This window comes from Hydra vulgaris, chromosome 07 (genome assembly GCF_038396675.1).
Source record: "Hydra vulgaris chromosome 07, alternate assembly HydraT2T_AEP".
Lineage (NCBI taxonomy): Eukaryota > Metazoa > Cnidaria > Hydrozoa > Anthoathecata > Hydridae > Hydra > Hydra vulgaris.
In genome coordinates this window covers 19,406,743-19,420,000 of record NC_088926.1, presented here as the reverse complement: position 1 = coordinate 19,420,000, position 13,258 = coordinate 19,406,743, and the positions used below count along the sequence as shown (strand labels likewise).

Here is a 13,258-nt window from a genome sequence, read left to right as displayed (position 1 = left end):
TTTAATAGAAAACTACCTTTTTGACCCCAAACAGTACAACAATAGCTTAGATGGGAGGAACAGCAACAAGATATTTATTCTCCTTTTTAAATCATGCAATACTATTATAATAATAATAAATATAATAATAATAATTATAATAATAATAATAAAAATCATAATTCTATTGATTGTAGTAAGTAAAAATAATTGATTAAAATATATATATATATAATAATAATAATATCAACAATATAAAATAAAATAATAATGAGTAAATTAATTATAAGTATTTAATAATAATAACTAAATTATTGATAAAGACACTCAAACAGAATTCTGATCAAAGAAGCGACACCAGTTTTTAAATAAAATATAATTAATAATAAGTATAAACACATAGAACATACATAAACTAAGTAAACATTTAAAAATCATACTTTGATAATAATAATAAAAAATAAACAAACAAGAAGTTAATGATAATAGTTGTAGTAATCATAATTAAAAAAATAAGAGTATATTTTAAATATTAAGTGAAAATCATGTCAATAAGTTAGAACAAAATTGTTCTTAGAATTTTTTTAAATTGATTTTGTTTAAGATTAAAAAGATGATAAAGGTGTTTGAAGTTGTAGTTTTTTGAACTCATTCACTATGCATCCAAGATTCTTGTTCCATTCACAAATGTACTGATAGACAACAGAATGTTTACCATACTTCTGAGTTTTAAAAAGGTTGGAAGTTTATGATTCTTATGGACTGATGTTGAGAGGAATCAACTTTTTTATGTCATAGTTGTTTTGACCCCAAACTTGACAACAGTAACTAAGATGCAATAAAAATAATGCACAGTAAATATTCTTTAGTGTGAATTTATTGACATAATGACCAATTATTCAAAGTGCTCTGTTAGCTCGAGTTAGTTTCTTGCGTAGCTCGTCAGTATAAAAATTCTACAAGAGATTGAAGTGAATAAAAACACTGAGATATTTGATAACTTTTGTAGGATATAACTGTTTATTATTAACTTTGATTTGAAATTTAGAATTGTTGTTTAGATTGTGTTTCTTTCTAGAAGATGAAAAAAGATTAGTTCAGTTTTTTTTTGCGTTAAGACATATTAGGTAAGCATTTAACCAGTGAACAATACCTTTTAGATCCAAATTTATTTTTTTATATAGAGAATTATATGATTTGTTGATATGCAATAGGTTTGTTTCATCAGGAAAAAGATGAATTGAGGAGAAGCAAATAGAGTTGTTTATGTCATTAACATAAATTATAAACAAAAGAGGACTAAGAACAAACCTTGAGGAACACTGCACTCAAAAGATTTATAAGTAGAATTATAACCATTAATACTTACAAATTGTTTCCAATCTGTATGATAAGATTGAAACCAGTCATTTACAACACCACAAATACCATATTGTTCTAATTTAGAAATCAACATGTTATGATTAACGCTATCAAAAACTTTTTGTAAATCTATAAAAATACCACAAACAAAATAACCAGTGTAGAGAGCTTTCCTGATTTTTTCAGCTATACTTATCAATGCATGGCAGGTAAAATGTTTTGAATGAAAATCAAATTGAAATTCATTTAAACAGTTAAAAGAGTTGAGAAAAGAGTACATTCTAGAATACATAAGTTTTTCAAGGAGTTTACTAATGTTAGATAAAAAAGAAATGGTCTGTAGTTAGTACATAAAGGTTTAGAGCCGTTTTTAAATATTGGAATAACACAAGATAATTTTAAAACATTCGGAAAAGTTCCATTTATGAATGATATATTAAATAGTTTAAAAGAACATTTGAAAATTCATTGTTAAAATTGATAAGTAAGTTTGTGGGAATGCTATTTGGGCCTATTGATTTTCTCGGCTTCAAGTTAGATATAAGAGATAAAACTTCAGGAATATTTGTTGGAGATAGGAGTAGACTATGTAAATTTGGATATTTAAGATATCTTGTAGAGTTTATGTAAGACGAATGAATATTGGATTTAAGTTTTTGTGCGACGTTTGTAAAAAAAGTGTTAAACTTTTCAGAAATAAGATTTGGTTCAGTTATATGTGTTTCATTACCTTGTAAACAGTTGGGAAATAAGTGATTAGAGTTTTTTACATTTATCAAATTATTAATTCTTTTCCAAATTTTGCAAAGATTTTTTACATTTTCTGTAAAGAACTTTTTTAAATGAATTTTTTTAATAAGCTTAATTAAGGTAATTTTCATTGTATTTATATCGTTTGAAATCAGTTTTAAATGTGTTTATGTTCCTAATATCTTTTGATCTTAACTTTTATTTTTTTAAAGATTGATTCGATTTGAAAAGACTCCCTTTGTAATCCAAGATTTAAATCAACGCTAGAAGTTCTTAATACTAATTTTTTAAATTGGGGCGTAACAATTCAAAATCAAGGTCAGGCTGTTTCAGGAAGCGCGCCTTGTTCGTCCATGTTTAAAGTATTTTTTTTAGACTAACTGACCACAGCAGTTTGCATATTTTAATTTCTAAAGCGCTTCAATAATTCGCGGCAAAAAGCTAAACTTATTTACTAAGAAAAAAAATCCAATTCTTGAATAAGAAAACAAAATTGTGACGAAATATGAAGTTTAATTAAATAAACTAGAAAATTTATTAATTAAAAAAGTATATTACAAAAAAAAATTTATAAAATTTTTATACAACTTTTTTATTCTTTTTTTGTCGTTGTTGAAAAAATATCTTTTATATCGATTTAACAACAATTGAAAGTTTTGATATGCAATTTATTCACAATTTTTTATCAGTCCATATAATTCAAAAACTATTTTGCTATGTACACTAGAACTATAAGCAATTTTGTCAATTTTTTTTTGTTACGTTTATTTGTTTATTACGCTTTTTCGCTTTTAAAAATGTTTTTGCTAAATTTGACATTTTTTCTCAATACTTATATAATAAGAAAATAAAAAAATAAATTGTTATTTATTTGTAAAAAATATTATTTGATTAATATATTTTGGTAATGACGGAATAAGTTAAATAAAAGAATAACATAGTTTCTTTAATAAATGTATTTACAGCATCTGATGCATGTATGAAATGTTTCTTTTATATTGCCCAATTTCCAATGTTAATAAGAATTAATAGAGATAATGAACATAACGATTGCTCTGTTTAAAAAAATATATTTAAAAATTTATACAAAAGTTTTAAATAGGCTCCTAAAAATTTCTTTAAGAAAGTTCAGTAAATAAACAATGCACTAGCCCACAAAATTTTGCAGCATTGTTTTCTTTTTTTACATAAAAAACTTGTTAAATAAAAATTTTTTTTCACAAATAAATAGCAATTAGTTTTCTCGCTTTCCTGTCCATTGATAAAAACAGTAAAGTTTAGCAAAGACATTTGAAAAACAAATTTAAAAACTGTCCGTGTGCCTACCAAAATTTATAAAGATTTCCTTTACATACTGACTGAAAGAAGTTGCGAAAAAATTGTAAACCAAAAAATATTTTTATTTTCGTTATATTCTTATCTACTTTTTTTCTCGACTTGATTCAATTTTGGTAGTGGAAAATAATAAACGCTCTAAAAATAAGAAAACAAAAACAGTAAATATTTAGGTATACAATTTTTTTGTGAGCAATTTACTTTTTTATATTAAATTTTTTTTAGCTTATTTCATTTAGGTTTTCTATTACGTATAGTCTTCGGTTCTTTCCTTCGAGTATTGCTGATTTATTCCCTTGTTTCTTTTAGCTTTATTTTGCCGCTAATTCGTAAAACGCTTACTATATAAAAACGTGGTCAAGTTGTCTAAAAAAATAACAGTAAGCGTGGACGTACAAGACTTGCGACCGCACGCGCTTCCTGAAACAGCCTAAAGGTTGTTTCAGTATTAAACGTTTGGAAACAAGAGTTAATACCACTGTTCTCTAAAAGATTATCCCAATTAACTTTTAATAAAACTGATATGAAGTTTAATTTATTAAAGTTTTTAAAATTTCTGTGATATATATTGTGATTGCATGGTATAAATAACTTATTAAAATTAGGACAAATTTAAAGTTGAGGTAAGTGAACAGAATCTGAAGTTGTCAAATTTCCTGAAATAATTTCATTAGTTATTAAATTATAAAAGATATTGATTGTCAATGATTGCGTAGAGTGGTTAGTAATTCTGGTTGGCAAAGTGATAAAAGGGCAAATATTATAAAAAGAAAGCAAATTTAAAAAATCGGGTGTTGCAGAGTCATTATTTGATTGTTTCAGATCAATATTATAATCATCTAGTAAGAAAGCCAATTAATTTTCAGCATTTATTTATTGAAGTACGACAGACATGATAATTGTAAAATCATTTATATCCATGCAAGGATGTTTATAAATGCAACCAACAATATTAGATTTTTTAGAAAAAATTATTTCAACTAATGTTGATTCTAAACAATATGGTTTATAAATCATTAAATCATTCCGTCATTTATATATTAATTTTTTTGATAAGTATAACAATGTACCTCCACAAGAAGACTCAGTTGGTGTGTGCTTAATGTTGTAATTATCAATGAGGATTGAATGAATTGATAGTGTCCCTTTTTTAATCGTGTTTCGGTTATATAATAATGGAAAGTTCAAAACTTATTAACGATAGTAATACATTTAATTCCTCAAAGTATTTTTGCAAAGATGATATAACTAGATGAAATAAAGAGTGAGCATTAACTTTGTCAAAGTTTAGTGAACAAGAATTTACTTATATCATAATATTTGCAAACTATGTCTATTGAAGCATGGATTTTTTCATCTGAATCTAAAACGAGATGAAATATAATCATTAATTTAACACTTTGAATTAGGAAAACTGAGGTCAGCAATAAATTGCTGAACTCAAACTGTTAGAGGTTGGCATTTGATCAGAAAAAAATTTGACACAAAGGGGTTACCATAAAACCTAGAAACAAGGTCAGCAATTTTTTGCTAACCTCAAACATTTTAAGGTCAAACAGTATCAAGTATCAAGCCTGCTCCATTTTGAATGAGTTCAAAACAAACAAATGCCACATTGAAATGAGCAGCAAATTAAACTAATTTTTTTTTACACAAATGACAGTTTCAAGCCATAGTTAAACTAGTAAAAATCACTAACTTTTGCAAAATTTGAAATGATCTGGAGATAATGATTTATAAGTAAATAGCTATGTCAATAATCGTAGTTAAAAGTTAATAATATCAATAAGAAAGATTATTAGGTATAATAGGGATAAGGATAACAATAACCAAAATATAACAGCTATAAAAAGTATTAGCAATAACAATGATGAATGATAATGAAATAACAGTAAAGCAAACAGGCAACTGCAAAACAATGATTAAAACTTAATTAAACGAATAAAAAACTAATTATAAGTTAAGAGTATTATAAACTTATAATATAATAATAATATAAGGAGAAAAAGAAACAGTAAATTGATATTAGAATGCTGGGGAACATATTGTTGTATTAATGACAACATACTACTGAAACATAAGAGTTTTTTATTCAATTGAACTAGCTGATTGTACCAGGTTTTTGTCAAGAAATACCCTGAGATATATTTAGATGTGAAAAGTCTTTAACCGTTAATTCTAATTTTCTCATATCATTATCAGTCTTTTTTTTTGGAGCGTGAAAAATAATAAATTTGGATTTATTGATATTTAAAGAAATACAGTTGCTACTTAACTAATGATGGAGATCTGAATTAACTTTTTACAAAGCTGTGCAAGTGTTTTATTTGTGCATAGAAGATTAGTGTCGGCAGCAAAATGATGAACAATCAAATTATTTATAGAGTGAGGCAGATTGTTAATATATATTAAAAACAATAAAAGCCCTAGAACAGAACCCTGTGTGACACTATTCTTTGTACTGACAAAAAATGTTAGTACAAAAGTCTGGAGCTTTTTAATAATTACCTTTTATTTGCCTTTAAAAAACCTCAAGGTTTTAAGTTTTTTATTATTTATATTTTTAAGTTTGAAAACTTTAAAACCAGTTTTAATTGACAATTTGATAAAAATTCTCTTAAAAATGGAACATTTATTAAATTGATTTATTTGATTCAATATTGCGTTAAAACGTTATTGAAATCTTTCCTATATATTAGGAAAAAAACTGAAGGTATTCAAGCTAAATCTTTTTTTTATGTCTTTGATGTCAAATAGATTTATACAATAAATAAGAAGCATAATATTTTTTGCATAAAAACATGCTTGTATAGTAAATACATACCGGCAAGGATTATAAGAAACACCCCAACAGAGTAAACTATTCCATAGTGTACCATATAACCAACCGCCATTTTTTATAATAAGATCGGAGGTAAATCGAATCGAAGTTTTATGAACCGTAAAACTTGTAAATTGGTGTCATTAAAGAACTACTGTTTTTTAAAACCCGTTTTATTAACTAAACCCGTAAATCTAGTAAATTGGGTAGAACCATTTTTTTTAACAAATATTGTTCTGAATAAAAAATAAATGTAATATATATATATGTATATATATATATATATATATATATATATATATATATATATATATATATATATATATATATATATATATATATATATATATATATATATATATATATATATATATATATATATATATATATATATATATATATATATATATATATATATATATATATATATATATATATATATATATATTGTTCTGAAATAGCACTGAAAGTTTAACTTACATTAATGCAAAAATTATTTGAAACTTTTACAAAGCAATAAAGTAAAACCCAATTAAAAATTAAAATAAATCTTTATTTATTTTAAATTAACTTATCTTTATTTATTTTAAATTAACTTTTATTTCCCTTGTTAATGGTTTTGCATGTTCAAATCTATTTATTTGGTATATAATTCTGCTGGCATGTTTTTGCACACTAAATATCTCTTGAAGTTTAGCAGGTTGTGCACCCACGCAATATTATCTTAATAAATGTAGCTATGAATCAGGTTGAAGTAAATTAATTTAAAATTTTTAGTATTTACATTGTGGACTAATTCCGTATATTATGCTAATTGTTTTGTTTTTTTATTGGTTTGGCGAATTATTTGTAGGGGCTAAGATAAGTTTTTATCTACATTAACTCCTACGCACTTTGAAAGTTCCTGTTTTTTAATCTGTTTTTCATTCAAAAAGAGAACTGGTAGTTTGAGTGGCATGTTTTTTTCTATCATACTTTTATAAAATGCTATATCATGAGTTTTATCTACGTTTATTGAGAGATTCTTACGAATACTGAACTGATGAAATTCCTTTCATCAGTTCAGTATTCGTATCTCTATATAGGTAACTAATATCATTATTGAACATAAACAAATAAGTGTTATCAGTATACACAGATGAATTTAATTTTGCAGAAACATTACAGAATTTATTTATATAAGTTAGAAATAAGAAAAAGTTGAGAATTGAACCCTATTGAATTTTACACAAAATCTTTTATGCACCAGAATCCTGATTGACTACATAGTGTTTCCGTTCAGTAAGGTAACTTTCAACTCAACATAATCTTTGTTTGTTACACCATAATAATTTATTTTTTCTAAAAGAATCTATAAATATTCCTAGTGCAATTTTTTTTTTTAATCTGTTGGTAATTAAGTCAACTAACTTAATAATTGCATGCTCCGTTAAAGTATTCTTCTGAAGACCAAACTGTTTAGGGTGAAAGAATTTATTTTTTGCAAAATGGACATAAATTCTGTTATACATAACTCGTTTAAATATTTTTGAAAAAACTGGTAAACCCGGAGATTTATTCATTTTTAAAGATTTAAAAGAATCTGAAAATTTCACATCCAGGGCCGGCGCTAGTAGAAGTCACGTGGAGGTGGGGGGTTACAACTTGTCATTACAACTTTTGTCGAGTAAAAGAAAAAAAGGTCTTTGTTTTTTAAAATTTGCCGACTTCACGACTGCCTAGTCGACATTTGCCGACTGATCGTCTAAATTTTCTGACTAACTTGTCTAAAGGGTCAAATTTGCCGACTAAACTAACGAAAAAATCATTGATGAGGAGGGGGGGAGGTCACAGCTCCCCCATCCCTCTATTGCACCGGTCTTGTTCACATCCACGTTTATATTAAAGTGTGAAAAAATATTTTGGTATATATTAGTGTGAATTTGCCTATGTAATAAGTAATATTAGCATATGAATAAAAAATTTAGGGCTTACACAAATCAAAAAAGGAGATAATGAAAAATATATTTCTACATAACTTTGGATGCAATAAAAATAATTAGGCTTTAGATAATTTTGGGATAACATAGATTTTACTTTGCAGAGTATTAAAAGTTATTTGGAGTCTTGGTGTTTATTGTACTTATATGACCTTTCCAAAAGATACTTACGACAATAAGTATCCCAAGAAATTTGATTGTTTCAACTTTTACAATGTTTACATTATTAATTTTTAGTGAGGAAAATATTGTTGGTAAAATGGTATTTTTGTTTTTTAGATTAAAACAACACGTGTTTCGTTTTTTCTGTGTTTAGCGATAACTTATTTAATTTAACCAGATATTCAACTTTTAAGCTTGTTGTTCATTTTTTTGTAAAGCTCCTCGTTGAGACTAAAGCGGCCGTGGCGCAGTGGTTAGAGCCCCAGATCGCGGGTTCGAAGCGAGCTCTGAGCATATAAGATAAACAAACCTTTAGCACTTGGGTAACATTTGTTTTAACTGTGAAGCAGTTTACTCAAGATTTTTTTTTTATTGAACTTAAATGTTTTTGTATTTTTTAATCAATCCTTTAATGTGGACTTTAAAATAATTCAACTTTTTAACAACCTGTTCCAGGCTTTTCCCACTGCTGGGATGAAGTATTTTATGTTTATTTCCATAAGATAATTATAGAAATAAACATATGCTGTTTATTTCCATAATTATCTTATGGAAATAAACAGCATATGTTCCTTTTACTGTTTATTTCCATAAGATATTTGCTTCTAATTAATTTATCTCCTGTTTCATTTTGATTAACAAACTTGACAATTCTCTATACCATTAAATTGTTTTCATCAAATAAATGTTTGGCAACAATGAGATTTTTCTTTACAAAATTTAATGCGATTTTTAAACATTGTGTAAATGAGTCTAAAATATAAATTACTAATTAAATTTTAATATATATTAACAAAATTTAATATATTAACTATATAATAAACAAGATACAGTCAATCCGGATAACTTTAAATTTGTTTTGCACAATTTATATATAATGTATATATATATATATATATATATATATATATATATATATATATATATATATATATATATATATATATATATATATATATATATATACAGTGCTGACAAAAAGTCTTGCAACAAGGCGCAATTTTACAAAAATCAATGTTTGCAATGTGTACACAAATGCAAAAAGTCTTGCAACATCATAATTACTTTTCATAATTACTTCCAAAAACAATAATACTTCCAAAAATATTATATTTTTACCAAAAACAAGTTCAATTATTTTTATTACATTGTATAATCATTTTAAACAGATGTACTATTAATATTTGGTAGGATGTCCTTTGTTTTTTAACACAGCACTAATTCGTTTGGGCATGGATTTGGCAAGATTTTCACATAGTCCTGATGTAATTTCTGTACACCATACATGACAAATAGCATTTTTTAAACCATATAATGAACTGCAGTTCTTAGCAGATACACGCTTCTTGATTAACATCCAAAGATTTTCAATTAGGTTGAGATCTGGAGAATTTCGAGGCCAATCAAGCAACTGTATGTTTTTTGATCCAAGCCACTGCTTCACAGACTTAGCAGTGTGGCATGGTGCTGAATCATGTTGAAAAATTTTGCACTGATGAATAATCATGAAATTGATTAGAAATTCATCCAAAACGTTGAGGTACTTTTTTGCATTCATAGTTTCTCCTTTGGGCAAAAAGTATAAATCTCCGAGGCCATGAGCAGAAAAACAACCCCACACCATTACAGAAGGTGAATGCTTCACAGTTTTGCATGTGTATTTAGGATTGGTAGGATTAGAACTAGTAGGTCGACGAACAAAAAGCTTAACATCAGAAAACTGACGAAACATGGACTCATCACTGAACATCACCTGTGTCCACTGCTCTTCTGTCCAATCTTGATGCAGAAGATTTAGTTCCGCAGAAAGTCTGTGACGGATTGTGCGCTTTGAGACATTAGAAAGTGTTGGTATGCTGTTCTGTTGGTCACCAGAGGTTATTGAAGGATTCATCTTAACCATTGTTACCATCCTGAAGTCAGTACGCTGTGAAGTGACTCTAGGACGTCCAGACCTCTTTTTAGGAGACAGAGGGTAACCTGCTTTACGACACGCCAAATTGTAGTGCGTTCAACCATGTAAATTGTTGCAATGTCTGCATGAGGCATACCACTTTTAGCAAGACGTTGAATGCATGCTTTTTCTTCTTTACTAAGCTGCCGAATCTTAGCCTTGATTTTCACTGAATTAACTGTTTAAGCTACAAAATTGTCTTTATAAATATATTTATACCTAAAGATAAAAATATAAGATAATAACACTGAGTCTACTGGCGTGGAAACATTGATTTGTGTAAAATTGTGCCTTGTTGCAAGACTTTTTGCCAGCACTGTATATATATATGCAAAGTATATTTTTGAGTCAATATTTGTTCGGTGCCCCAAACTTTGGATTCCTGGTTATATTGAATTAAGCATGAGTTTTACTGTTTACAGTCCGTATGTCTGCTATCAAAATACAATTTAATGAAAGTAATAATTATTTTTGTATTAGCTATCGCTGTCAATAAACACTCTATATTTGAATTTGGTTATATATGATAAAACAAAAATACAAATGAAAGGAATATTATATTTCATTAATAAAATGTTAGTTATGAAGACTAGTCAGATCACACTAATTTTATTTTGCGAGCTTTCTTCTTTGCGAAACTTGAGATGACATTTTCGTACAATAAAGTCTTGGCAAGGTCGTTTTGAAATTGAAATCACCATAAGGTTAGTAATGCGTTTTTCAATCATTGTTGATCGCAATTTGGATTTAATGAGAGCAAGCTTACTAAAAAAGCGCTCTCCTTCAGCCACTGAAACCGGGATTGTATTAAAAATGCGAAGCGAAATGCAGATCAAACTTGATAGAAGAAAGAGATTCTATTTGTCCAAAAGCATCGCTTTAGAACATTTAGATGGCGGATTTCTTCAATTAACTCCTCTTCTTTTATCTCATTTACTTACGAATCTAACCCAGATGCAACCAGTTTTGCCTCTTGGAGGATTAAGGACCAAGAAGAACGTAGTCGGTCAAGAAAATTGATTAGAGTCTTTAATAACTTTGTCTCGTCATCTAAAAAAATGCTTTCTGATTGAAAAAGGAGGCAGACATTGTTGACACATAGGAGAGCCTTGAACCAAAAAGAAGTCAAGACAATAAATTCAAATGAATGAACCCATATTTTGAGTGCCTTACCTAAAGTCAGTTGATGATCTTCTAAATCAAGCTCTTCAAGAAGTTTTAAGAACTTCAGTATTTCTTTTGGTCGTTTCGACGATGACCGGACAGCCTCTATGTGCGCTCTCAATCTTTTTTGGAATATTTTGTGAAGATACTGCCCAGTTGCCCCAGTTAAAATTTTTCAGTGTATTGGGCTACTACTAAAAAAGTTATTCAACGATTGGATGTTGCCAAAATAGTTCTTTACTACAGTAGAGGATTCAGCAAAATAAATGCCAGCTAGATTGAAACTATGCGCACTACAAGGCATGAACAAAACTCAAGAATTTTTCTCAAGAATGATGGCCTGCACTCTTTTGTATACACTGGACATATTAGCCCCATTATCATAGCCCGGGCCCCTACAGTTTTTTAAATCAATTCGGCTTTGATCCAAAACGTCTATAATTAGCTTCGTAAAGTCAAAACCATTTTTTTCTCCAAATTTTCTTCAGAAAACGCTCTTTTACTATCTATTGGTTGTCAGATCTGGGCAAATCGAAGAATGATTTGCTCCGTATGTGACACGTCTGGAGTTATATCAACAATAATGGAAAAATAAATGGCTGTGTGGATCTCTTCTTTAATAGCAGCAAAAACAGTTTCACCACATGTTTCAACACACCTCAAAAACTTAGATTTCTCGAAGCTAAATGGAGAGTGAAGTTCAGGACGCAGCGTAAAAATTCATACATTTTAGATACCTCATTTCTCATTGACTTTTCAAGTTCTGAATTGATCCCGGTCTGATTTTTCAAGGCTTTAAAGTCTGATTTTCAGACGATGAAGTGATTTCTGTGGTGAACATTACACTGGGGGCTTTTAATCTTTGCTCCTAGATTTTGCCAATTATCTTTTATTCCGCCATGCCACATCACAAATTATGCTTTTTTCCACAAATTCACACAATCTCATAATTTACTAACTTCAATCGCAGATTTTAAAAGATCGCCGTTTAAAATGAAATAAAAGGAGACTCCATAACAAATTTCATAAAAGTAAAAAGTTTAAACTCAATTTTGAAGTTTTGAAAAATACACAGTTATAATTAATATTACCCATCTTTTTTCGCAAAATAACTTTAACCGTTGTTTTTGAAACTATTTAGCCTTAAAACACTTTTCTAGAAAACTTTGAACCGGTTCTCATCAGATTAAAATTTATATTTCATTTCACTTTCATATTAGAATGCTTTAAAAAGTAAGAGCCAACATAAATTGATTATTTTATTTTTATAATGAAATGCTATTTTAAGATTTATTTATTATATCGAAAACAAAGTTAATGATTTATAGTTTATGGCTTGACGAAAGTTAGTTAGCGCTACAACAATAAAAACCAGGTTATTAAATAACTTTAACAAAACCCATTGCGTTTTAAACAACGACCTTTCAGGATCTGCAATTGAAATGAGTAAATTCCGAGATGGTGTAAAAGTACATTAGCGCCATTGTTTGGATTTTTTGTGCTTTTATAAAACCTAATGTTTTTAAAAGTTTTATCATTTTTTTTCATTTATAAATTAATTTTTAATTTATTTATATTATATTTGTTTATAAATTTATTTTTACTTATTTTTTATTTATAGTTTATTTTTATTTATTGTGAGGTTTAGAGCTTTGAAAATTTTATTTCAAATACTAACCACGCGTGTTGAGGTATTTTGTTTACTTAAGTATTTGAAATGAGTTAGTACGCGTGGTTAGTATTTTCTTCTTA

General features: G+C 27.6%; 1 protein-coding gene across 1 annotated transcript in view; it reads right to left on the bottom strand.

The window, feature by feature from the left end:
* The window catches only part of LOC100209012 (V-type proton ATPase 21 kDa proteolipid subunit c''), a 64,381-nt gene extending 57,977 nt beyond the window's left edge, over window positions 1-6,404 (bottom strand). The window contains exon 1 of the mRNA XM_065801294.1: window positions 6,251-6,404. Coding sequence (XP_065657366.1) covers window positions 6,251-6,320 — 70 coding nt within the window. The 5' untranslated portion in view covers window positions 6,321-6,404. The remainder of the gene's footprint in view (window positions 1-6,250) is intronic.
* Window positions 6,405-13,258: the final 6,854 nt, after the last annotated feature.